This window comes from Emys orbicularis, chromosome 4, assembly GCF_028017835.1.
Source record: "Emys orbicularis isolate rEmyOrb1 chromosome 4, rEmyOrb1.hap1, whole genome shotgun sequence".
NCBI lineage: Eukaryota > Metazoa > Chordata > Testudines > Emydidae > Emys > Emys orbicularis.
This window is the reverse complement of record NC_088686.1, coordinates 157760150-157783627: the sequence shown is the minus strand read 5'-3', so window position 1 is coordinate 157783627 and position 23478 is coordinate 157760150. Positions and strand designations below refer to the sequence as shown.

Sequence of the window (23478 nt, the reverse complement as noted above, 5' to 3'; positions counted from 1 at the left end):
AACTTTAGAGGGGAAATAAAAAGATTTAAAACACAGAGGATTCCCCTCTGGCTCAGCTTCACAGTTACAAAAACAGGACTAAAACTACCTTTGTAGCATAGGAAAATTCACAAGCTAAAACAAAAGATAACCTAATGCATTTCCTTGCCTTACTTACAATTTCTGTGATTTTAGATGGATTATTCCAGGTATATTTTCAGGAGATGTTGTACCTGCTTGGCTTCTCTCTCCATCTGGAGAGGTAACAACAAAGAGAGAGTACAAACAAAACCTCCCCCCCCCCCCCCCCGCAGATTTGAAAGTATCTTCTTTCCTCATTGGTCCCTCTGGTCAGGTGCCAACTAGGTTATTTGACATACTTAACCCCTTACAGATAAGGTGATTCAGTACAGCTGCCAAGGAGGGATTTTATGCGACCCTTCTCTCTATATTTATGACACCCTTTCTAAGAGTCATGTGCTAGCTCAGCCATCACATATGGGCTGGAGGGAGGGAGGCCTGGGTTGGGCCATCTGGGCTGTGCTGTGCATGAGGCTAGATTGGAGGACCGCAATGATCCCTTGTGGCTGTGCTCTTAGCACCATCCCTGCCATGGGTTCAAATCCTCCCAGATCCCTAAGGGATGGAGGGGGACTTACATTATCTTGGGGCTTGGGTTGGTCACTGTCTGCAATTCTCAGCACGGCCAGATGGGGGCACTGCAGGGCTAAGTCACCTTGTCCTCCTATCTCCATGGGCTTGCCCAGGGTCTGTGCATGCAGCCCCCACTCCTCATTCTCCGAGGCTCAAGCCTATTGATGGGGCAATGGGGCAGCAGCTGATGCAGCAGCACACATGGTAGTGAGGCTATGAGGATGGGGGTCTCCGCAAGCCAATGCAGTGCCAATGTCTTGGAAGGTGTCCAGGTGTGTGGTGGGAAAACTGAGGCAGAGAATGTGGAAAGGGAAAAACAGGCCAGAGAAGTGGAGTTGCAGGGGTAACAGGCCAGGAAAGATAAGTAAAGAGAGTGAAGGAAAAGGAAATAACAGCCCCTTCCTGAAAGCAGAGAAATATTTTGGCACCCAGCAGAGGAGTGTAAAGAGGTCTCGAAGGAGGCCATGGGGTGGCTGGCAAAGAGCCCAAGGGAGGGATGGGGGGGCAGAGAATGGAAGGGTATAGGGACACAATTTAGCATTGAACCAGGTGGGAGAGGGAAGCTATGGCTTGACTGCTTGTGAACCCCCATCTGGAGGGGGCTTTGATGGGGGCCTGTAGGGATGTGCTGGGGCATGGGGGGTGCATCTCACAGGCTCATGGGGACAGCTGCAGCTAGGAGAAGCATGGCAGGCAGAGGGGGCACTAGGCATAAGTAGACTAGACAATGACTTAGGGCCCCGAGCAGCCCAAGGGGGCCCCCTATCCACTTTGCCTGTTTTAGTCTAGTGTGGGTGGGGAAGGCCCCCAAAATATTCCTTAGGGCTCCCAAAGGGCTAGCACCAGCACTATTGTGCTGCAAGACGGACATGCTACGCACGGTGAAGGGTATGGTGGGGACATAGCCCTGGATCCAGTCGGCGTAGGGGGGCAGCAGGATGTAGACCCCCGGGCGGTTGGGGCGTGCGCATTCCACACCCCAGCTCACCACCCCAGCCAAGAGCCACGCGCTGTCCCATTCGCAGACCAAGGGTCCCCCAGAGTCACCCTGTAGACAGCAGAACCATGGAGTCAATTCCTGGTATGTCCTCTAGGGGGTACTGGCTCTGATCCAGCCCCAGTGCCAGGGACTGGCTGGCTCAGGGAGGCAGGGAATGGGACATGGGACCTTTCCCCTCTAGGGGGCATCAGCTCCAGCCCCAGGGCGGGGAACTGACTGGCTCAGGGTGGGTGGGGAATGGGACATGGAGCCTGTTCCCGTCTGGGGGGCACCGGCTCCGATCTGGGATTGACTGGCGTAAGGGGAGAGGGAGTCAGAGAATAGGATACAGGGTCTCACCTGACACGCATCTTTCTCCCCTTGCGGATACCCTGCGCAGATCATATCCTGCTTGATGGGATCAATCCCCTGAGGGTCGTCTGGGTATGAGCCGGTGTTGAAGAGGCTGTTGCAGGTGTCTCTGTCTATCAGGGGAACCTGCACCTCTTGCAGCGTTTTGGGGGCTGTCAGGCTCCCTGAGGACAGACAGATGAACAGAGCTGAGTCACCCCCATGGAAACAAGCCATTCCACAGCTGCAGAGATCAATCGACGGAGTATTGCTGGACAGTTCATCCCCAAAAAGAACAGGAGGACTTGTGGCACCTTAGAGACTAACAAATTTATTAGAGCATAAGCTTTCGTGGGCTACAACCCACTTCTTCGGATGCATATAGAGTGAAACATATATTGAGGAGATATATATACACACATACAGAGAGCATGAACAGGTGGGAGTTGTCTTACCAACTCTGAGAGGCCAATTAAGTAAGAGAAAAAAACTTTTGAAGTGATAATCAAGATAGCTCAGTACAGACAGTTTGATAAGAAGCAAGTGTGAAAATACTTACAAGGGGAGATAGATTCAATGTTTGTAATGGCTCAGCCATTCCCAGTCTTTATTTAATCCTGAGTTGATTGTGTCTAGTTTGCATATCAATTCCAGCTCAGCAGTGTCTCGTTGGAGTCTGTTTTTGAAGTTTTTCTGTTTTAAGATAGCCACCCGCAGGTCTGTCATAGAATGGCCAGACAGGTTAAAGTGTTCTCCCTCTGGTTTTTGAGTATTCTGATTCCTGATGTCAGATTTGTGTCCATTAATTCTTTTGCGTAGAGACTGTCCGGTTTGGCCAATGTACATGGCAGAGGGGCATTGCTGGCACATGAACAGCATACTAACCCACAGAATCCCCCCTACCAGCACTACAAAAAAAAGGATTCTGCGTGGACTCCTCCGGACAGTCGAAACAACAGACTGGATTTCTACATAGATTGCTTCCGTCAACGTGCAAAGGCTGAAATTGTGGAAAAGCAACATCACTTGCCCCATAACCTCAGCCATGCTGAACACAACGCCATCTACAGCCTCAGAAACAACCCTGACATCATTATCAAAAAGGCTGACAAAGGAGGTGCTGTCGTCATCATGAATAAATTGGAATATGACCAAGAGGCTGCCAGACAGCTCTCTAACACCACATTCTACAGGCCATTATCCTCTGATCCCACTGAGGATTACCTAAAGAAACTACACCATCTGCTAAAAAAACTCCCTGACAAAGCACAGGAACAAATCTGTACAGACACATGCCTAGAACCCCGACCAGGGACATTCTATTTGCTACCCAAGATCCATAAACCTGGAAATCCTGGATGCCCCATCATCTCAGGCATTGGCACCCTAACATCAGGCTTGTCTGGTTATGTGGACTCTCTCCTCAGACCCTACGCTACCAGCACTCCTAGCTATCTTCGAGACACCACTGACTTCCTGAGGAAACTACAATCCATCAGTGATCTTCCAGAAAACACCATCCTGGCCACTATGGACGTAGAAGCCCTCTACACCAATATTCCACACACAGATGGACTACAAGCTATCAGGAACAGTATCCCCGATAATGTCACAGCTAACCTGGTGGCTGAACTCTGTGACTTTGTCCTCACCCACAATTATTTCACATTTGGGGACAATATATACCTTCAAGTCAGCGGCACTGCTATGGGTACCCGCATGGCCCCACAGTATGCCAACATTTTTATGGCTGACTTAGAACAACGCTTCCTTAGCTCTCATCCCCTAACGCCCCTACTCTACTTGTGCTACATTGATGACATCTTCATCATCTGGACCCATGGAAAAGAAGCCCTTGAGGAATTCCACCATGATTTCAATAATTTCCATCCCACCATCAACCTCAGCCTAGATCAATCCACACAAGCGGTCCATTTCCTGGACACTACTGTGCTAATAAGCGATGGTCACATAAATACCACCCTATACCGGAAACCTACTGACCGCTACACTTACCTACATGCCTCCAGCTTCCATCCAGGACACACCACACGATCCATTGTCTACAGCCAAGCTCTAAGATATAACCACATTTGCTCCAATCCCTCAGATAGAGACAAGCACCTACAAGATCTCTATCAAGCATTCTTAAAACTACAATACCCACCTGCTGAAGTGAAAAAACAGATTGACAGAGCCAGACGAGTACCCAGAAGTCACCTCCTACAAGACAGGACCAACAAAGAAAATAACAGAACACCACTAGCTGTCACCTTCAGCCCCCAACTAAAACCTCTCCATTGCATCATCAGAGATCTACAACCTATCCTGAAAGATGATCCTTTACTCTCACAGATCTTGGGAGACAGACCTGTCCTCGCTTACAGACAACCCCCCAACCTAAAGCAAATACTCACCAGCAACCACACATCACTGAACAAAAACACTGACCCAGGAACCTATCCTTGTAACAAAGCCCGATGCCAACTCTGTCCACATATCTATTCAAGTGACATCATCATAGGGCCTAATCACATCAGCCATACCATCAGGGGCTCGTTCACCTGCACATCTACCAATGTGATATATGCCATCATGTGCCAGCAATGCCCCTCTGCCATGTACATTGGCCAAACCGGACAGTCTCTACGCAAAAGAATTAATGGACACAAATCTGACATCAGGAATCAGAATACTCAAAAACCAGTGGGAGAACACTTTAACCTGTCTGGCCATTCTATGACAGACCTGCGGGTGGCTATCTTAAAACAGAAAAACTTCAAAAACAGACTCCAATGAGAGACTGCTGAGCTGGAATTGATATGCAAACTAGACACAATCAACTCAGGATTAAATAAAGACTGGGAATGGCTGAGCCATTACAAACATTGAATCTATCTCCCCTTGTAAGTATTTTCACACTTGCTTCTTATCAAACTGTCTGTACTGAGCTAGCTTGATTATCACTTCAAAAGTTTTTTTTCTCTTACTTAATTGGCCTCTCAGAGTTGGTAAGACAACTCCCACCTGTTCATGCTCTCTGTATGTGTGTATATATATCTCCTCAATATATGTTTCACTCTATATGCATCCGAAGAAGTGGGTTGTAGCCCACGAAAGCTTATGCTCTAATAAATTTGTCAGTCTCTCTAAGGTGCCACAAGTACTCCTGTTCTTTTTGCGGATACAGACTAACACAGCTGCTACTCTGAAAGTTCATCCCCAGCCACTGTTGGGACTCCGGCACCAGCACCGCTCCATGCTGACTAGCAGGGGGAGCCCTTGACCCTCAAACTTGCACAGGTTCCCGTGGGACACAAGCTGTGGATCAACCCAACTCTCCACCTTCCCGTGGAGCTATCATGGAATGGGAAAGGTCTCTCCCTACCTCAGTTTCCACATCTGTAAAATGGGGATAACGATCCTGACCTCCTTTGTAAAGCGCTTGGAGATCTACGGGATGGACAGAAGTAGGTACGAGCCAGCGATTTGTTATTACTAAAGGATCAAAGCCACAGCCTCAATTGCTCTGACCTCCCCCTCAGCAGAGGAACCCGCTTCGGGCATGAAACCGCCGGATGCTGGCATCACTAGAGATCCATGCACAGAGCCCTGGCACCAGCAAAACCCCACACTGTAGCAGGATGCACAAAGCTGCCACAGACTCTGACCCAGTGCAAAATCAGGGATCATAACCTAGGCGTGGAAATTGGAGGGTGCAAAGACAAAGAAGGATGACAGTGGAGATCGCACTAGCAACTCACTAGATCAGTAGTTTTCAAACTGTGGGTCACGACCCAGTACCGGGTCGCGGAATGGAAGGCATTGGGTCGCGGCGGCTCTGGTCAGCACCACCGACCAGGCCTTTAAAAGTCCCGTGGGCCGTACTGCCCGGCTAAGGCAGGCGAGTCCCTACCTGTTCTGACGCTGCGCTGCGCTGCGCCCCGGAAGCGGCCAGCAGCAGGTCCAGCTCCTAGGCAAGGGGGCCACAGGGCTCTATGTGCTGCCCCGCCCTGAGCACCGGGTCCGCACTCCCATTGGCCGGGAACTGGCTAATGGGAGATGGGGCGGTGGTGCCTGCGGGTGAGAGCTGCTTGCGCGCCTCCACCTAGGAGCCGGACCTGCTGCTGGCCGCTTCTGGGGCGCAGCGCGATCTGCGGTGCCAGGAGAGGCAGGAAGCCTGCCTTAGCACCCCCCTGCGCCGCTGACCAGGAGCCGCCCGAGGTAATCCTGCACCCCAACCCTGTGCCCCAATCCCCAGCCTTGAGCCCCCCCAAACCCAGAGCCCCCTCCTGCATCCCAAACTCCTCATCCCCAGCCGCACCCCAGAGCCTGCACCTCCAGCCCAGAGACCTGACCCCCTCCCACATCCCAACCCCATGGCCCAGCCCAGAGCCTCCTCCCACACCCTGAACCCCTCATTCCTGGCCCTACCATGCTGCCCTCACCCCCAACCCTCTGCCCCAGCCCTCAGCCACTTCCATACCCCAAACCCCTCATCCCCAGCTCTGTTGGGTCGCGGACATCAAAAATTTTCTTCAACTGGGTCGCCAGAAAAAAAGTTTGAAAACCCCTGCATTAGACCGCTACAGCTCCAGGGTGTGCATGCAGAGTGACATTTGCAAAACAAAAGCAGGCTTTCTCCAAAGGCAGAATCAATGGGGGTAATATCCAAGAGGTAGAAATACGGGAGGCGTATGCCAGGAGCACACTAGATGGCTACAAATCCATCCGTACAACGATCCTGCGAGCAGCACCACAGCAGGATACCACAAGGTCACACTGAATGCGTGACAGGGGTAAAGCAGGGGTGGGAACTGGATGGATGAAAGGAGGGTCCAAAGCCCAAAGAGGAATGATGGTGGAAATTGGCTAGCAATTGGCTAGCCTGCTATGAATCCATGCACAGAACAGACACACTAACATGTAATCTTGCCACAGGAAGATGTACAAAACTAAAACAATCTCTCACCCAATGCAAGATGAGGGACTTTAAAGGTTAGGGTTAAGGTTAGGGTTGGGGGTAGAGTATAGATTATCTTTAGGTGTAGGGTGAGCATAACTGTTAACTTGAAGGTCAAGGGTGATGGTTATTGGTGGGGTACAGCAAGATTTAGTGTTTGTGTTAGGGTTAAGGTCAGTTAAGTTTCATGGTGAATAGAGAAGGGTTAAAGTGTTAGTGTTAAGGTTGTGTTAGGGTTAGAATTAAGGGTTAGGGTTAAATGTAAAGGTTTGATTTAGGTAGGTTTGGAAGGATTCAGTTTTGATCGCTAAATGTCAATTTCACCAGGACACACAAACTGAAGACAAAATATTTCCACTGATAATCACTGAAATTTACATATAGGCAACGTAAGAAAAGTGTGGCTTCAGAACTTATGGTAGTCACACCTTAATGTGTATAAAACAGGTGGTCATGAATGCTACATAAAGCATGTATTTACAGTTCTGCTAAAACAGCTGGTGCCTGCATTACCGGAGCACGTGCTGCAGATAATTATGCAGCAGTCATAAAGCTTTCACTTTTTGAATCTTATCATCTACTGGAATTAAATAATTATTGTCTGACTCTCCCCCTATAATTTCCCACAACTGTGAAAATTTAAATTGATAAAAATGGGGTGAAATGCTTAAAAATAAACATTGATATCATCCATCTAAATTGTTTTTAAAAAATCAAATTCTGCCAAGCCTAAATATGATCAGGGACCATAAAGGTTAGGACTGGGGTTATGGTTAGGGCATAATGTTATCTTTAGGTGGAGGGTGAGCATAACTGTTAACCTGAAAAAACAACGAGGAGTACTTGTGGCACCTATGACTTCTTGTCAACTGTTTGAAATGGGCCACCTTGATTACATTGAACTCATTAGCACTACAAAAGTGATTTTTGCCTCCCTTCTTGTCAACTGTTGAAAATAGCCCACTTCCACCTTAATTGAATTGGCTCGTTAGCACTGATCCCCCACTTGGTAAGGCAACTCCTGTCTTTTCATATGCTGTGTATTTATACCTCTCTACTGTATTTTTCACTCCATGCATCTGATGAAGTGGGTTTAGCCCACAAAAGCTTATGCCCAAATAAATCTGTTAGTCTCTAAGGTGCCACAAGGACTCCTCATTGTTTTTGCTGATACAGACTAACACAGCTACCATTCTGAAACCTGTTAACCTGAAGTTTAAGAAAGAGGGTTATTGGTAGGGGGTAAGGTTAGGGTAAGTGTTAGCATTACCCTATCACTTGTTTGAGGTTAAGGTTGTGTTAGGGTGAGAATTCAGCAGTAGGGTTGAGTTTAAGGGTTAGATTCACTGTCGAAAGTTAAGATTAGTGGTTAGCGTGAGGGTTAAATTTAAGGGCTAGAGATAAGATTAAGGCTAAAGGTTAGGAGTAAGGGTTAGTGTATAGTTTTAGCTTTAGCAGTAGGGTGAGTATTTACATTAAATTTAGGGTTAATTTTTAGGGTTGAGGCTGGGGTCAGGGATATGTTTAGGGTTAAGGGTATATCGGGATAGAAAGCTAGATATTTATTTAGATTAACATTGCAGTTAAAGTAGGGTTAGGATTCAGAGTATAGCAGGGGTATAATGCTAGATTTTGATTTACGGTTAGTGTTGCAGTTAAAAAATAAGGTTAGGGTTAGGGGTATAACGGGTATAGTGCTAGATTTTGACTTATGGTTAGCAATGCTAACAGCAAGGTTAGGTTTATGGTTATGATTGATGTTATAGCAGGGGTACAATGCTAGATTTTGATTTAGGGCTAGCATTGCTGTTAACAGTAGGGCTAGAGTTATGGTTAGGGTTAAGGGTATAGCGGGGTATAGTGATAGATTTTGATTTAGGGTTAAGGTCAAGAGTTAAGTTTTATGGTTAATAGTTAAGGATTAATAGTTAGGTTTAAGGATTATGTTGGAGATAAGGTTGTGTTAGGTTTAGAATTAAGGGTTAAGGATTAGGGTTAAATTTAAAGATTAGATCAGGGACCATAGAAGTTAGGGTGGGGGTGGGAGTTAGAGTATGGTGTTATCTTTAAGTGTAGGGTGATCATAACTGTTAATCTGAATTTTAAGGATAAGGGTTATTGGCAAGGGGAAAGGAGGGGGGTAGGTTTAGTGTTGGGGTAGGGTTACGGGTTAGGGGTTAAGATTATGGTAGAATTATGCCCCAAAGCTGTTTTCCAGTCACCATCCGGGGGACCACTAGAACCTCCTCCCCCTTAACCCCCAAAGTCCTACCATTTCCCCACAGCCCCCATTCACCCCCTCACCTCCATACTGAGTGTCACCCCAGCCGGTCACCCAGCACTCCATGCCCGCGGGGAACTCCACAGAGGAGGCCGGAAGGCAGATGGGGCGGATAACTCTGTTGAAGTTCACAGGGGTTTCCAGCTCCACCAATGCAATGTCACCGCTGGACCCAATATCGGTGTAGCTGGGATGACGGTAAATCTCCTTGATGGGAAAAGATACCAGACTTTCAGAGGGGTTCAGGAGCTGATATTCCCCTAGGTTCACATGATAGGCAGACTTGTCCCTGCAAGATACAAGAGGAATATAAAGGTGGTTCACCCAGCAATCAGATGCAGCCAACTCTGGGGTGGGGCAGCTGGGAACCAGCTGTACAACTGATGGGGATGGCTAGCCTGAGGCTGAGATGCAACTGCCTCTGGGACAGGGTAGCTGGGGAACAGCAGCCCATAGCACCACACAGGGATGGCTCGCCTGGCAATGAGATGCAGCCGCCTCTGGGGTGGGACAGCTCGGTAATGGCCATACAGTGAGGCTGCAGGGGGATGGTTCACCTGGCACTGAGAAGCAGCTGCCTCTGGGACGTGGCAGTTGGGGAACAGCCGCACAGTGATGGCTCCTGCCTGGGTTACTCACCCATTGAAGCAATGAGCTGCTGACACCACCCAGCTCTCAGCAATGAGGGACCCTCCGCAGATATGGTTGCTGCCTTCACGGATGCTGACCTGCCAGGGCCAGGACCCATTCTTGGCATCATTACCCCCCACAATGCGGGGAGATCCCATTGGCTGATCACAAGCTGAGGAGAAAGGTGGGGAGCAGAGTGAATAGAACCCAGGAGTCCTGGCTCCCAGCCTCCGCTGCTCTAACCCACTAGACCCCACTCCCCTCCCAGAGCTGGGGAGAGAACCCAGGAGTCCTGGCTCCCAGCCACCGCTGCTCTAACCCATTAGATGCCACTCCCCTCCCACACCCAGGGCTAAATCCCAAGAGTCCTGGCTCCTGGTTGCCTGGCACATAACCTCTATCCTGTCTTCCCTCCCCAACCTCTGTCTCCCCACCCATGAGGTCTCAATTCCAAGGGCTGTTTCCCAGGTGCCCAGCCAACCACTCACCTTCCAGCAAGGGCAGCTCCAGCAGCAGCCGAATGGCCAGCAGACAGCTTAGACCGCTCATGCCCCACATTCCTCCAGATGCACCTGGCTTCAGTGGTGTCTGGGACAGAATCCTGAATGTGAAAGGGAAAGTTGAGGGGGGAGAAAATACAGATACCACGGCAGTTTCGTAAATAGAAGTATGAAAATAAAGAGCAGGTGGTGAAAGGTGACAAAAGGAACTCCCCTTCCAAGAGCTGGGGAGAGAACCCAGGTGTCCTGGCTCCCAGCTACCCCTCCTCTAGCCCACTAGACTTTACTCCCCTTCAAGAGCTGGGCATAGAACCCAGGAGTCCTGGATCCCCCCCTGTTCTAACCCACCAAAGGTCATTCATTGGGTTATTTCCTGCTTTCATTCTCACTCCATTAAACCTGAAACAGTTTCCTGTTCAAAGCAAATACAAGGTTTAATATTTAAACCCAGGTGGAGTTGAATTCCTATGATAGCCACAAGCTCTGCTCAGTCCTGTCCCGCAGCCCCCTGCTATCCCAGCCCGGGGCTTCCAGTCGTGTGATCTCCGGGTGCATATATTCAATGACCCTTCGCTACTTCTATCTAGTCCCCTCGCTTTGGTTGGTTCTTCGCCTACAGCCAGAAAGCCATCTACTGTGAATCTGTGCTCACCTGTTCAATACCATTAATCCTATAGAAGAGGAGTGGGCGCTAGTGGGTTGGAGGAGGGGGTGATGGAATTCAGGACTCCTGGGTTCTATCCCAGCTGCCATCTGCACCTCTCAGAATTTACTTGCCTTGTAGTTTTATAGCTCTGTTTATGAATGTGACGTGTAGCCTCCTAATTGCAGCCAGTGACTTTGCCCTCCCGGTCTGGGCTTTGGTCCCAGCCCTCGGAGGAGCCGGCTGGAGTTGGGGGAACCGTATCATGGGTGTTCTCAGCTGCCCACTGGCCGCCTTGTTCCTGGTTCTCGTGCTGCCCCTGCTGGAGGGTGAGTGCAGAGTCTGCTGGGGTCCTGGCATTTGATGCCTTCTGGCTGTGGGAGTGTGCTGGTATGAAGGATGAGGATTGGAAAGGGACAGAACAGGGATGTGGGGGGGACTGGGAGCCAGGACTCCTGAGTTCTATCCCCAGCTCTGGGGGGGGAGTGGGGTCAAGTGGGTTAGAGCAGGGGTGGCTGGGAGCCAGGACTCCTGGGTTCTATCACCAGCTCTGGGAAAGGAATGGGTTTCTGTCCCTCACACCTTCAAGCCCATAAGGAATTACTCTCTCTGCAATAACTTGTGGCACTCCCTGCTGGAGGACTCTGCCCTCTGTGGGTTTCAAGAGGGAAAGGCCAAGGGTGGGGTTCTCAGCACTTACACTGGGCAGGAGGGTATGGAAGTGAGGGGTAAGGGAAAGGGGACATGGTTTTGGGGGGCAGGGCGAGGGCGGCCTGTGGGAAGGATGTGAGTGGCAAAGGAAGGGGAGATTGGTTTTGGGCTCAGGGGGCAGAGAGGGGATGGATAAGTGGGGCTAGGGTGGATGTGTGGGGCATGGGGCAGGGAAGAGCTCATTGAGGTTGAGCAGGGGATGCAAAACCATGACTGAGAGAATGGGCCCTTCCCCCATCACCCATTGGGGGGAAGTTATGGGGCAGAGAACCTGGATTTAAGGTCGGGGCTGTCTGGGGAATCTCAGCCAGAGGGAAAAAGCCTGTAACAGACTATGTCCCCCTACATGCCCCACTTCCTGGGGGGGTCAAACCCGAGGCCAGAGAACCACTCCCACCCCCATGGGAGGAGGTCGGGGACTCATGGGAGACATGGGGGCAGGCCATGGCTCCCAGGGGGCCTGGGGGAGTTGTGAGAAGAGGAATTTCTGGGATCTGCCTGTGAAAATCATGTGTGTGTGCATGCACGTGAGTACGTGGGTGCAGTGCTGCCCCCTGCTGGAGGGGTCAGGGCCGTGTGCGGTTTTCACACCTCACTCATCCCTCTCTTTCTTTTCTAGGTACTGAGGAGTTCCAGTCAAGTAAGGAATCTGGACACTTTCTGTCCAGAAGTGGGGTCTGGTGGGTTAGAGCGGGGGGGAGGCTGGGAGCCAGGACTCCTGGGTTCTCTCCCCGGCTCTGGGAGGGGATTGGCGCTGGTGGGTTGGGGGATGGTGGGAGCCAGGACTCCAGGGTTCTCTCCCCGGCTCTGGGAGGGGAGTGGGGAGTGGGGGCTAGTGGTTAGAGCAGAGGGGGCTGGGAGCCAGGACTCCTGGGTTCTATTCACACCCCTCTCCACTTTTCTCCCCAGCCTGCGGGCAGTCTGTGGCCTCCAGCCGTATCGTAGGAGGGCAGAATGCCCAGAACGGGGCTTGGCCCTGGCAGGCCAGCATTCAATACAATGGAGTCCACATCTGCGGAGGGTCCCTCATCACAGGGGAATGGGTGGTGTCTGCGGCTCATTGCTTCAATAGGTGAATGCCCCCAGCCTGTTCCCTAACTGTCCCACCCCAGAGGTGGCTGCATCTCAACGCTGGGCAGGGCATCCCTGTGTGGTGTCGCTGTGCAGCTATAGCCCAGCTTTTAAACAATCCCCTGCAGGAACCCTTCAGCGTGCCAGACCCCCGTGGGTCCCACTCTGCCTTCGGGCTCGGCCCCGTGGCCCCACCCCCTCCATGACTGAGCCGCTGGGCTCCGGGCCTCCCGCTTCAATTCCTGAGCTCTGCCCAGTGAGTCCAAGGGAGACAGAGCCCTGGTGGAGACTTGTCCAGTGCACCTCAGCCAGGACTTGCAGTGACGTCAGGCAACGTTGTCAGACCAGGGTCTGGTTAATTAATCAACTGAACCACAGCTCGGGGAAATCCTTAGGTTAGCCCAGAGAAACCACAGTGGAGATAGAGGCCATCTGGCCAAGCCAGCGCTCCCCAGCCTGCTCTGGGCTCCATTCAGCCGCTGTCTCTTGGGGTACGTTTACCCTGCAATGAGAGACCCGTGGCATGGCTGCAGTTGGCCTGGGGCAGCTAGCCCGGGCTTGAAGATTCGGCACCGCAGGGTTTTTTTAGTGCAGTGTAGACATATCCGTTGTGCCTCTCCCAGAGGTGAAAGTAAGCCGGTCCAGTCCAGTACGGTGTACCAGCAAGAGCCAGTATGCCGTGCCGGACCGGACCGGCTTCCCCAGGCTGGCGATTTAAAGAGCCCAGGGCTCCCTTCAGCGGCCGGCGCCCCTGGCCCTTTAAATCACCGTGGAACCCTGCCACCGCTACCCTGGGGCTCCAGCATCGGGGCTCGGGAGGCGCTTTAAAGGACCAGGTAGATCACCGCCAGAGCCCCACTGCCCGAGCCCCGGGGTAATGGCGGCAGGGCTCCGTCAGAGATTTAAAGGGCCCAGACCTCCACTGTGGTAGCAGCGGCGAGAGCCCCAGGCCCTTTAAATGGCCCCTGAGCCCCCGGGCTCCCAGCTGCCTCTGCAGCTGGTAGCCCCCCGGGTGATGTAAAGGCCCCGTGGCTCCCAGCTGCAGCCGGAGCCCCGGGGCCTTTAAATCTTGATTTTAAAGGCCCGGGTATTTAAAGGCCCCGCCTCTTCTGGTTGAGGCCACGCCCCCTGCTCAGGACTCCGGCGTCACCCCTGGCCTCTCCCAAACCTTGGCCAACCCTTTATCCCCCGGCTGTCAGCTCTCAGTCCTTTCTTCTCGGCTAGCTTCTGCTCAGATCCCTGCGGATATGCGGAAGGAATCCACCTTCCTCAGGCTCGCTGGTTGCTAGGTCTCAATCTTCTGACTATTGTGGTTTTCATCCTCTTCTCATCTTCCCCATTGACATAGGGTTGGCCTCGGCTGGGCCTGCAATGACCCGCTCAGTCCGTGCCAGGCAGCAGTGTCACCCCTCTCCCCCATGTTTCTCCTGTGCTGCCCCATTGAGAGACTTAACCCTTTTACACCCAATGAGGAAATTGAGGTACATAGAGGACTCATAAAAATATTACAGAAAATTCCCACTTTGCCACAGGCTGTTCCCCATCTGCCCCACCCCAGCGGTGGCTGCATCTCAGCCCCAGGCAAGCCATCCTATAGGATGTTATGTGCAGCTGTTCCCCAGATGCCCCACCCCAGAGGTGGCTGTGTTTCTGCTCTGTGGTAGCAAGTATAATAACAAACTCCTGCCCAATGTCTCCCCCTCTCCTAGGAGTCTGCCTGTCACTCATTACTCTGTTTCCCTTGGGGAATTCCAGCTGAATATCCAGAATGCAAACACCTTCACCTCTGCTGTGTCACAGGTCATAATCCACGGCGACTACAACCCCAGCAGCTATGCCTCAGACATAGCCCTGGTGCGCCTAAGCAGGCCCCTTCTATACACCGCCTACATCCTCCCCGTCTGCCTTCCTGACCGCAATGATTCCATCACGAATGGCACCCTGTGCTGGGTCACCGGCTGGGGGAAAGTCCAGATGGATGGTAAGACGCCTGGAGGGCCTGCGTGGGGTGGGGGTCCCCCAAAGGCAACATGGGAGAGCCAGGGCTGTGTCTGCTGCATGAGTCATGTCGCCATCTAGTGGCTGCAGCCCAAACTGGCAAATCAAAGCCCAACAGCTGCTGAAGAGTCGAGATCTTCCAATGGGAGACAGGATGAGGTGCTGGTTGGGGAGTGGGGTCTAGTGAGATAGAGCAGGGGGGCTGGGAACCAAGACTCCTCATGTGCTTAAAAACTTCTGTTCTCACCTGATTTAACTAGATGGGCCCAGGTGGGGCATCTCCATCTCTGCAGGGGAACAGACAGTCAGGGACGATCCTGTCCCGGGTGGAGATGGCTGAGGTGGGCCCTGATGAGGTGTATTTTTTCTCCACAGAAAGTCTCCCTGCTCCCCACACTCTGCAGGAGGTTCAGGTCCCACTCATAGATGCCCAGACGTGCAATGACCTCTATAGCATATCCATCACAGAGTCCCCGGGGTCGCGCCCCATCAAAGACGACATGGTGTGTGCTGGCTACACCGGAGGAGGGAAGGACTCCTGCCAGGTGAATGAATTCAGGGACATCCCAGGAGATCCAGGAGCCCATGTCTGCGATTGGAGGGGGCTGTGGGTCGGGCTTGAGGGACACCAGCAGAGCTGGTGGGGGTCAGGTAAGTAGTCCCCCGGGGCTGCAGATTGGGATTGCAGGGCACTGGTCTAACTGGTCCTCCTTCTCTCTCTAGGGGGATTCTGGGGGACCCCTCGTTTGTTCCCAGGCTGGCTCCTGGTTCCTGATCGGCATCGTGAGCTGGGGAGAAGGCTGTGGCCTCCCCTACCGTCCCGGGGTCTATACCCGGGTCTCCGCCTACTCCGACTGGATCCAGCAGCAGCTCCCCAGTGTGGAATTTGGGGTGGTTAATGTCACCATTAGCACTCAGTCCAATGCCGGCTACACTCCAGCACCCACCCCCCTGCTTCTCGGCACCCTCCTGCTGGCCAGCGCTGTCCCGGGGATAGTGCCACCACTTTCTAAGATGCTAATTTAACAATCAGCCCTGCCATGGAAAAGACAAGCCATCATAATTACAACCCATGATTATAGGGCTGGGAGGGGAGTGGGATCTAGTGGGTTAGTGATTGGGGGAGGGGACCGGGTATCAGGACGCCTGGGTTCTATCTCTGGCTTTCAGAGGGGATTGAGATCTGGTGGGTTAGAGCAGGGGTTGGGATCAGGACTCCGGGGTTCTATCCCTGGCTCTGCCAAAGACTCCCTGTGCGACATTCAACAAGTCCCAGGTCTCTCTGAGTCTCAGTTCCAGTAGGTGTAAAAGGGGGAGAATAAATTTGACTTTGTCTGTTTAGAAAGTGAGCCCTTCGGGGCAGGGACTGGCTCCCACTGTGGGTCTGGGCAGTGCCAGCACAATGGGGCACTGATCTCAGTTGTAGTCTGTGCTGCACCTGGCACAAAGGATTCCTGGCCCATGTTCAGGTGTCGTAGGTCCTACAATACTACAGAAAATACTAGTAATAAAAGATATGTCTGTCTGTCTCAACTGCATCTGGCTGTCTAGACTGTATATGCCTGGCTGTCTAGTTTGCCTTGTCTGTCTGTCAAGATTGTTTCTGCCCCTCTGTCGAAATTCTGCCTGTCTAGGCTGTCTGTCTCTTAATGTGTTGCCTACAACCATATGTCTCTATTGTGTCTATCTGTTGGTTTAGATTATGTCTATCTAGATTGTGTCTGTCTGTACCATCACCATCTGTCTATATTGTGTCTGTCTGTCTAGGACAGGTCTATCTCTCATTACTCAGAATAATACAAAGTAAATAACCCCAAGAATACTGTGAATTCCCTTGGGTTGTTCTTTCCTTGGTCATTTACACAACAAAGACAACACAAAGGACCCACACACCCCTGAGGTACACACACACACACAGACACTCTGGAGTTTAGCCACACACAGAGACGCACACAGCAGAACCAGGTGAGTCCCCTTGGGAAGGCTTCCTGGCCATTTCAGGAGACATCACCCCATTCTGCACCTGCCAGCGGCATCAAGTTGTGGAAACACAACGGGGAGGTGTCAACTGCACGGGACCCAGGGAAGGAGCGAGGGGCCAATACGGCTGGGACAGGGGGCAGGCTGGATACAGGGAGAGTGAAAACAGGGATCGGGGTGGAGGCCCAAGAAGCGGTTTCCCTAGAAGGGTGAAAAGAGGCAGGCGATGGGGGAGACTGGCTGGGCGACATTCCCAGGCCAGGCAGACAGCTGACACCGGGGATTGGGGTCCCTGGGGCAGTTCACCGACCCCCTAGTCCCCTGCGGAAGCCGAGCTGGGAGCTGCTGTGCCATGTACAAACAGGGTCTGAAAGAGCTCTCCTCTGACAGCTGGGAGGGGGAGAGACTTGAGGAGCAAATTGTATTGACGTGACCACACCTACTCTGCCAAGGTATCCAACAGACAGGAGCTGTGTTGCTCAAAGTGATCAACTTTGGCTGGTGTTGGGATAGAAATCACTTCAGTACTGAATGCAGGGGTAGTGAAATGTTAACAATGTTGTTGCCTTTCTTGTATGAATAAAGGGGAGCAGAACTGTGCTTAACCTGTCCCAAATGAGGGGGTCACCCTCTGCTGAAAGGACCTCATTAAGCCAGGGGCTTGAATGCCCGAGCCCTGTGAAAGTAAAAGGGGTGGGGACAGGTGTCTTTGCTAGGAGGTGCAGTTTCTCCCTCAGAGTTCTCAGTCTAGTTTAACCTGTTCCTCCTGACTGTTCAAAGTTCATTAGGAGCCTTTTGTTATTTTAAAGTGCTCAAATGAGAGCGGAAATCACTGCTGGTGGGGCAGTGTGTCTGCCCAGCCTGCAAAGAGCTGTCAATCACTAAGAGACTGACCTGAAGAGGTCACAGCAGGTGGCAGCACAAGGTGACTGACAGTCAGCTGGTGGACGAGTGGCTGGCGGGGTGGCCAAAGGAGAGGAACAGCAGCTGGCAGGGCAGCCAACCAGAGCAAGGATTCAGATGGCAGAGCAAGCAAGGTACCTTCTTCCCCGGGTGGGAGGTGAACTCACACAGATGCACCTCTGAACCCTGGGTCCTCTCTGACCAAGGACAACCAGTGTGAGTGGGGTGTGGTGAGGGAGCAAAGCGGGGTACAGTAAAGGAACTTTTGGTGGAAGAACATGAGGCGGAAGGCACTGCCCCACGCAGTCTGGGGTGGGAGTCCTGCTCACAGCTTTATGATTATGAATCCTGCTTGGGGCATTTTCCCTAATTAATGTCGGGTGACTTCTCTCCTTTCATTAAAAGTTTCTTTTCTACACTCAGACTCTGTGCTTTCGAGTGAGGAAGTATTGCCTCTCAGAGGCGCCCAGGGGTGGTGGGTAAATGTCCCAGGTCACTGGGTGGTGGCTCGAGCCGGTTCTGCATTGTATGGTTGAAAAGGAACCCCTAGATACTGAACCCAGCCCCGGTTGCGGCCGGCTCCAACTGGCAGAAGGGTTACACATGAGAGCACCCTGTGAGCCCGTAACCATCCTTTTCCTACGACCTATGCCCCTGAGTAAGTGGGGGCTGGGAGCCAGGACGCCTGGGTCCTATGGGAGGGGAGTAGAGGCTAGCAGGTTGCATTCCTGGGTTCACTTGCAAGGAGAGTGGGGTCTACTAGGTTAGAGAGTGGGAGCGGGGCTGGAAGTCAGGACGCCTCAGTTCTATCCCAGCTCCGGGATGGGGGGAGCTGCCATCGGCACCTCTCATGAACTTACCTGCCTTGTGGTTTTATAGCTCTGTTTGTGAATGTGACGTGTAGCCTGTAAATTGCAACCGGTGACTTTGTCCTCCCAGTCTGGGTTTTGGTCCTAGCCCTCGGAGGAGCCGGCTGGAGTTGCGGGAGCCGGTATCATGGGTGTTCTCAGCTGCCTGCTGGCCGCCCTGTTCCTGCTGCTGCTGCCCCTTCTGGAGGGTGAGTGCGGGGTCTGCTGGAGTCCTGACCTTGGGAATCTCAGGATGAGGATCAGAAAGGGACAGAACAGGGACTGTCGGGGTGGAGAGTGGGGGCTAGTGGGTTAGAGCAGGGGGGGCTGGGAGCCAGGACTCCTGGGTTCTGTCTCCAGCTCTGGGAGGGGAGTGGGGTCTGGTGGGTTAGAGCAGGGGGGGCTGGGAGCCAGGACTCCTGGGTTCTGTCTCCAGCTCTGGGAGGGGAGTGGGGTCTGGTGGGTTAGATCGGGGGGGCTTGGAGCCAGGACTACTCGGTTCTCTCCACAGCTCTGGCAGGGGAATGAAGTCTGGTGGGTTGGTGTGGGGAGCTGGGAGTCAGGACTCCTGGGTTCTGTCTCCAGCTCTGGGAAAGGAGTGGGGTCTGGTGAATTAGAGCAGGGGGGACTGGGAGCCAGGACTCCTGGGTTCTCTCCCCAACCCTGTGAGAGGAGTGGGTTTCTGTCCCTTAAACCTTCAAGCACAAGTGGACTGGAACTGTCCATGAGGAATTACTCCCTCTGCAAAAACTTGTGGCACTCCCTGCTGGAGGACTCTGCCCTCTGTGGGTTTCAAGAGGAAAAGTCCAGGGGTGGGGTTCTCAGCACTTACACTGGGCAGGAGGGGAAGGAAGTGAGGGGTAAGGGAAAGGGGAGATGGTTTTGGGGGGACAGAGAGAGGGCCTGTGGGAAGGGTAAGTTGTAGGTGGCAAAGGAAGAGAGATGTAGGGTTCGGGGGGCAGAGAGGGGATGGATAAGTGGGGCTGGGGTGGATGTGTGGGGCATGGGGCAGGGAATAGCTCATCGAGGTTGAGCAGGGGATGCACAGCCATGGCTGAGAGAATGGGCCCTTCCCCCATCATCCATAGGGGGCAGTTATGGGGCAGAGAACCTGGATCTAGGGTCTGGGCTGTTTGTGGGGAATCTCAGCCAGAGGAGAAAATCCTGTACCAAATTATGTCCCCCTACATACCTCACTTCCTATGGGGGTCACACCCCATGCCAGAGAACCACCCCCACCCCATGGGAGGGGGTCAGGGACCCATGGGAGGCATGAGGGCAGGTCATGGGGGAAAGGGGCCAGGTGGGGTTGTGAGAGGAGAAATTTCTGGGATCTGGCTGTGGAAATCATGTGTGTGTGTGTGTGCCCGTGGGTGCAGCGCTGCCCCCTGCTGCGGGGGGTCTGGGCTGTGTGTGTTTTTCACACCTCACTCATCCATCTCTTTCTCTTCTAGGTGCTGAGGAGTTCCAGTCAAGTAAGGAATCTGGATACTTTCTATCCCCAGATCTTGGAGGGGAGGGAAGTGGGGTCTAGTGGATAGAGCTGGGGGGGGGCAGGGGACTGTGAGTCAGGACTCCTGGGTTCCATCTCAGGCTCTGAGAAGGGAGTGGGGTCTGGTGGGTTAGAAAAGAGGGGGCTGGGAGCCAGGACTCCTGGGTTCTCTCCCAGGCTCTGGGAGGGGAGTGGGGGCTAGTGGTTAGAGCGGAGGGGGGTGGGAGCCAGAACTCCTGGGTTCTCTACCCAGCTCTGGGAGGGGAGTGGGGTCTGGTGGGTTAGAGAAGAGGGGGCTGGGAGCCAGGACTCCTGGGTTCTATTCACACCCCTCTCCACTTTTCTCCCCAGCCTGTGGGCAGTCTGTGGCCTCCAGCCGTATCGTAGGAGGGCAGAATGCCCAGAACGGGGCTTGGCCCTGGCAGGCCAGCATTCAATACAATGGAGTCCACATCTGCGGAGGGTCCCTCATCACAGGGGAATGGGTGGTGTCTGCGGCTCATTGCTTCAATCGGTGAGTGCCCCCAGCCTGTTCCCTAACTGTCCCACCCCAGAGGTGGCTGCATCTCAACGCTGGGCAGGGCATCCCTGTGTGGTGTCGCTGTGCAGCTATAGCCCAGCTTTTAAACAATCCCCTGCAGGAACCCTTCAGTGTGCCAGACCCCCGTGGGTCCCACTCTGTTTTCGGGCTCGGCCCCGTGGCCCCACCCCCTCCATGACTGAGCCGCTGGGCTCCGGGCCTCCCGCTTCAATTCCTGAGCTCTGCCCAGTGAGTCCAAGGGAGACAGAGCCCTGGTGGAGACTTGTCCAGTGCACCTCAGCCAGGACTTGCAGTGACATCAGGCAATGTTGTCAGACCAGGGTCTGGTTAATTAATCAACTGGACCATGGCTCGGGGAAATCCTTAGGTTAGCCCAGAGAAACCACAGTGGAGATAGAGGCCATCTGGCCAAGCCAGCGCTCCCCAGCCTGCTCTGGGCTCCATTCAGCCGCTGTCTCTTGGGGTACGTTTACCCTGCAATGAGAGACCCGTGGCACGGCCGCAGTTGGCCTGGGGCAGCTAGCCCAGGCTTGAAGACTCGGCACCGCAGGGTTTTTTAGTGCAGTGTAGAGATATCCATTGAGCCTCTCCCAAACCTTATCCCCCTGCTGTCAGCTCTCAGTCCTTTGTTCTCGGCTATCTTCTGCTCAGCTTCCCTGTGGAGACGTGGAAGGAATCCAACTTCCTCCAGGCCTTTGGTTGCTGGGTCTCAATGTTCTGGCCACTGCGGTTTTCATTCTCTTCTCATCTTCCCCAGTGATATGTGGTCAGCCTCAGGCGGTCCTGTAAGGACCTCTTCAGTCCACACCAGAGAGCAATGTAACAGAACCCCTCTGCCCGGTTCTCCTGTGCTGCCCCACTGAGAGACTTAACACTTTTGCACCCAATAGGGAAACTGAGGCACATAGAGGATTCATAAAAATACTACAGAAAATTCCCACTTTGCCACAGGCTGTTCCCCATCTGCCCCATCCCAGTGGTGGCTGCATCTCAGCCCCAGGCAAGCCATCCTATGTGGTGTTATGTGCAGCTGTTCCCCAACTGCCCCACCCCAGAGGTGGCTGCGTTTCGACTCCATGGTAGCGAGTATAATAACAAACTCCTGCCCAATGTCTTCCCCTCTCTTAGGAATCTGCCCCTCACTGGTTACTCTGTTTCCCTTGGGAAATACCAGCTGAATATCCAGAATGCAAACACCTTCACCTCTGCTGTGTCACAGGTCATAATCCACGGCGACTACAACCCCAGCAGCTATGCCTCAGACATAGCCCTGGCGCACCTAAGCAGGCCCCTTCTATACACCGCCTACATCCTCCCCGTCTGCCTTCCTGACCGCAATGATTCCATCGCGAATGGCACCCTGTGCTGGGTCACCGGCTGGGGGAATGTCCAGATGAGTGGTAAGACGCCTGGAGGGCCTGCGTGGGATGGGGGTCCCCCAAAGGCGACATGGGAGAACCCTTGAGCCAGGGCTCTGTCTGCTGCATGAGTCATGTCGCCAACTAGCGGCCGCAGCCCAAACAGGCAAAGCAAAGCCCAACGGCTGCTGAAGAGCAGAGATCCTCCAATGGGAGACAGGATGCGGTGCTGGTTGGGGAGTGGGGTCTAGTGAGTTACAGCAGGGGGGGCTGGGAGCCAGGACTCCTGGGTTCTATCCCTAGCTTGGGGAGGGAAGTGGGGTGTGCTAGGTTAGAGCGGGTTGGCTGGGAGCCAGGACTCCTTGTGTGCTTAAAAACTCCTGTTCTCACCTGATTTAACTAGGTGGGCCCAGGTGGGGCATCTCCATCTCTGCAGGGGAAGAGACAGTCAGGGACGATCCTGCCCTGGGTGGAGATGGCTGAGGTGGGCCCTGATGAGGTGTATTTTTTCTCCACAGAAAGTCTCCCTGCTCCCCGCACTCTGCAGGAGGTTCAGGTCTCACTCATGGATGCTGAGATGTGCAATGATCTCTATAGCATATCCATCACAGAGTCCCCGGGGTCGCGCCCCATCAAAGACGACATGGTGTGTGCTGGACAAACCGAAGGAGGGAAGGACTCCTGCCAGGTGAATGAATTCAGGGACATCCCAGGAGATCCAGGAGCCCATGTCTGCGATTGGAGGGGGCTGTGGGTCGGGCTTGAGGGACACCAGCAGAGCTGGTGGTGGTAGTCCCCCGGGGCTGCAGATTGGGATTACAGGGCACCGGTCTAACTGGTCCTCCTTCTCTCTCTAGGGGGATTCTGGGGGACCCCTCGTTTGTTCCCAGGCTGACTCCTGGTTCCTGATCGGCATCGTGAGCTGGGGACAAGGCTGTGGCCTCCCGTACCGTCCCGGGGTCTATACCCGGGTCTCCGCCTACTCCGACTGGATCCAGCAGCAGCTCCCCAGTGTGGAATCCGGGGTGGTGAATGTCACCATTAGGAGTCATCCTAATGCCGGCTACACTCCAGCGCCCACCCCCCTGCTCCTCGGCCCCCTCCTGCTGGCCAACGCTGCCCTGGGGATAGGGCCACTGCTTGATTTCTGAGCTGCTAATTTAACACCAGCCCTGCCATGAGGGAGACAGGGCATGATTATGGGGCTGGGAGGGGAGTGGGGTCTAATGGGTTAGCCAGGACTCCTGGGTTCTCTCCCTAGCTCTGGCAGGGGAGGCAGGTTTAGTGAGTTAGAGCAGTGGTTCTCAAGCGGGGGCCCATGGACCACTGGTGGGATGTAAGTCATTCCAGTGGGTCCATGAGCCCCCTTGCCCCATATGGCTAAAGCTAGGAGCCCAGAATCCCAAGCCCCAGTGCCCCATGGGGCTAAAGCCCTGAGCCAGGGCAACCTACGATACAGAAGCCCTGCACACCCCTGCCCTGCATGGGTAAAGCCCCCCAGACCCATGAGGCAGAAGCCCCCGTCCCCACAGGGCTGAAGCCACAAGTCCCCCCATCTAGCGGCTGAAGCCAGAGCCCCAACCCCTCTACACACAC

At 53.5% G+C, this 23478-nt stretch overlaps 3 protein-coding genes and 1 pseudogene across 3 annotated transcripts; 2 read left to right on the top strand and 2 right to left on the bottom strand.

Moving 5' to 3' along the window:
• LOC135877976 (RING finger protein 112-like) overlaps positions 1–23478 on the bottom strand; it is a 1138053-nt pseudogene that overhangs the window by 290191 nt on the left and 824384 nt on the right.
• Positions 1283–10395, bottom strand: LOC135877432 (serine protease 27-like). Its single transcript, XM_065402864.1, has 5 exons — positions 10326–10395; positions 9847–10009; positions 9231–9496; positions 1973–2148; positions 1283–1681 (listed from the first exon to the last, which is right to left on the bottom strand). Exons 1-5 carry the CDS (start codon positions 10393–10395, stop codon positions 1283–1285), a joined length of 1074 nt encoding a protein of 357 aa, XP_065258936.1.
• LOC135877461 (serine protease 33-like) lies at positions 11246–15786 on the top strand. Its single transcript, XM_065402899.1, has 6 exons — positions 11246–11309; positions 12311–12331; positions 12601–12763; positions 14472–14743; positions 15136–15305; positions 15484–15786. Exons 1-6 carry the CDS (start codon positions 11246–11248, stop codon positions 15784–15786), a joined length of 993 nt encoding a protein of 330 aa, XP_065258971.1.
• Positions 18640–23033, top strand: LOC135877462 (serine protease 33-like). The gene is made up of 6 exons (XM_065402900.1): positions 18640–18700; positions 19946–19966; positions 20335–20497; positions 21653–21924; positions 22401–22570; positions 22740–23033. Exons 1-6 carry the CDS (start codon positions 18640–18642, stop codon positions 23031–23033), a joined length of 981 nt encoding a protein of 326 aa, XP_065258972.1.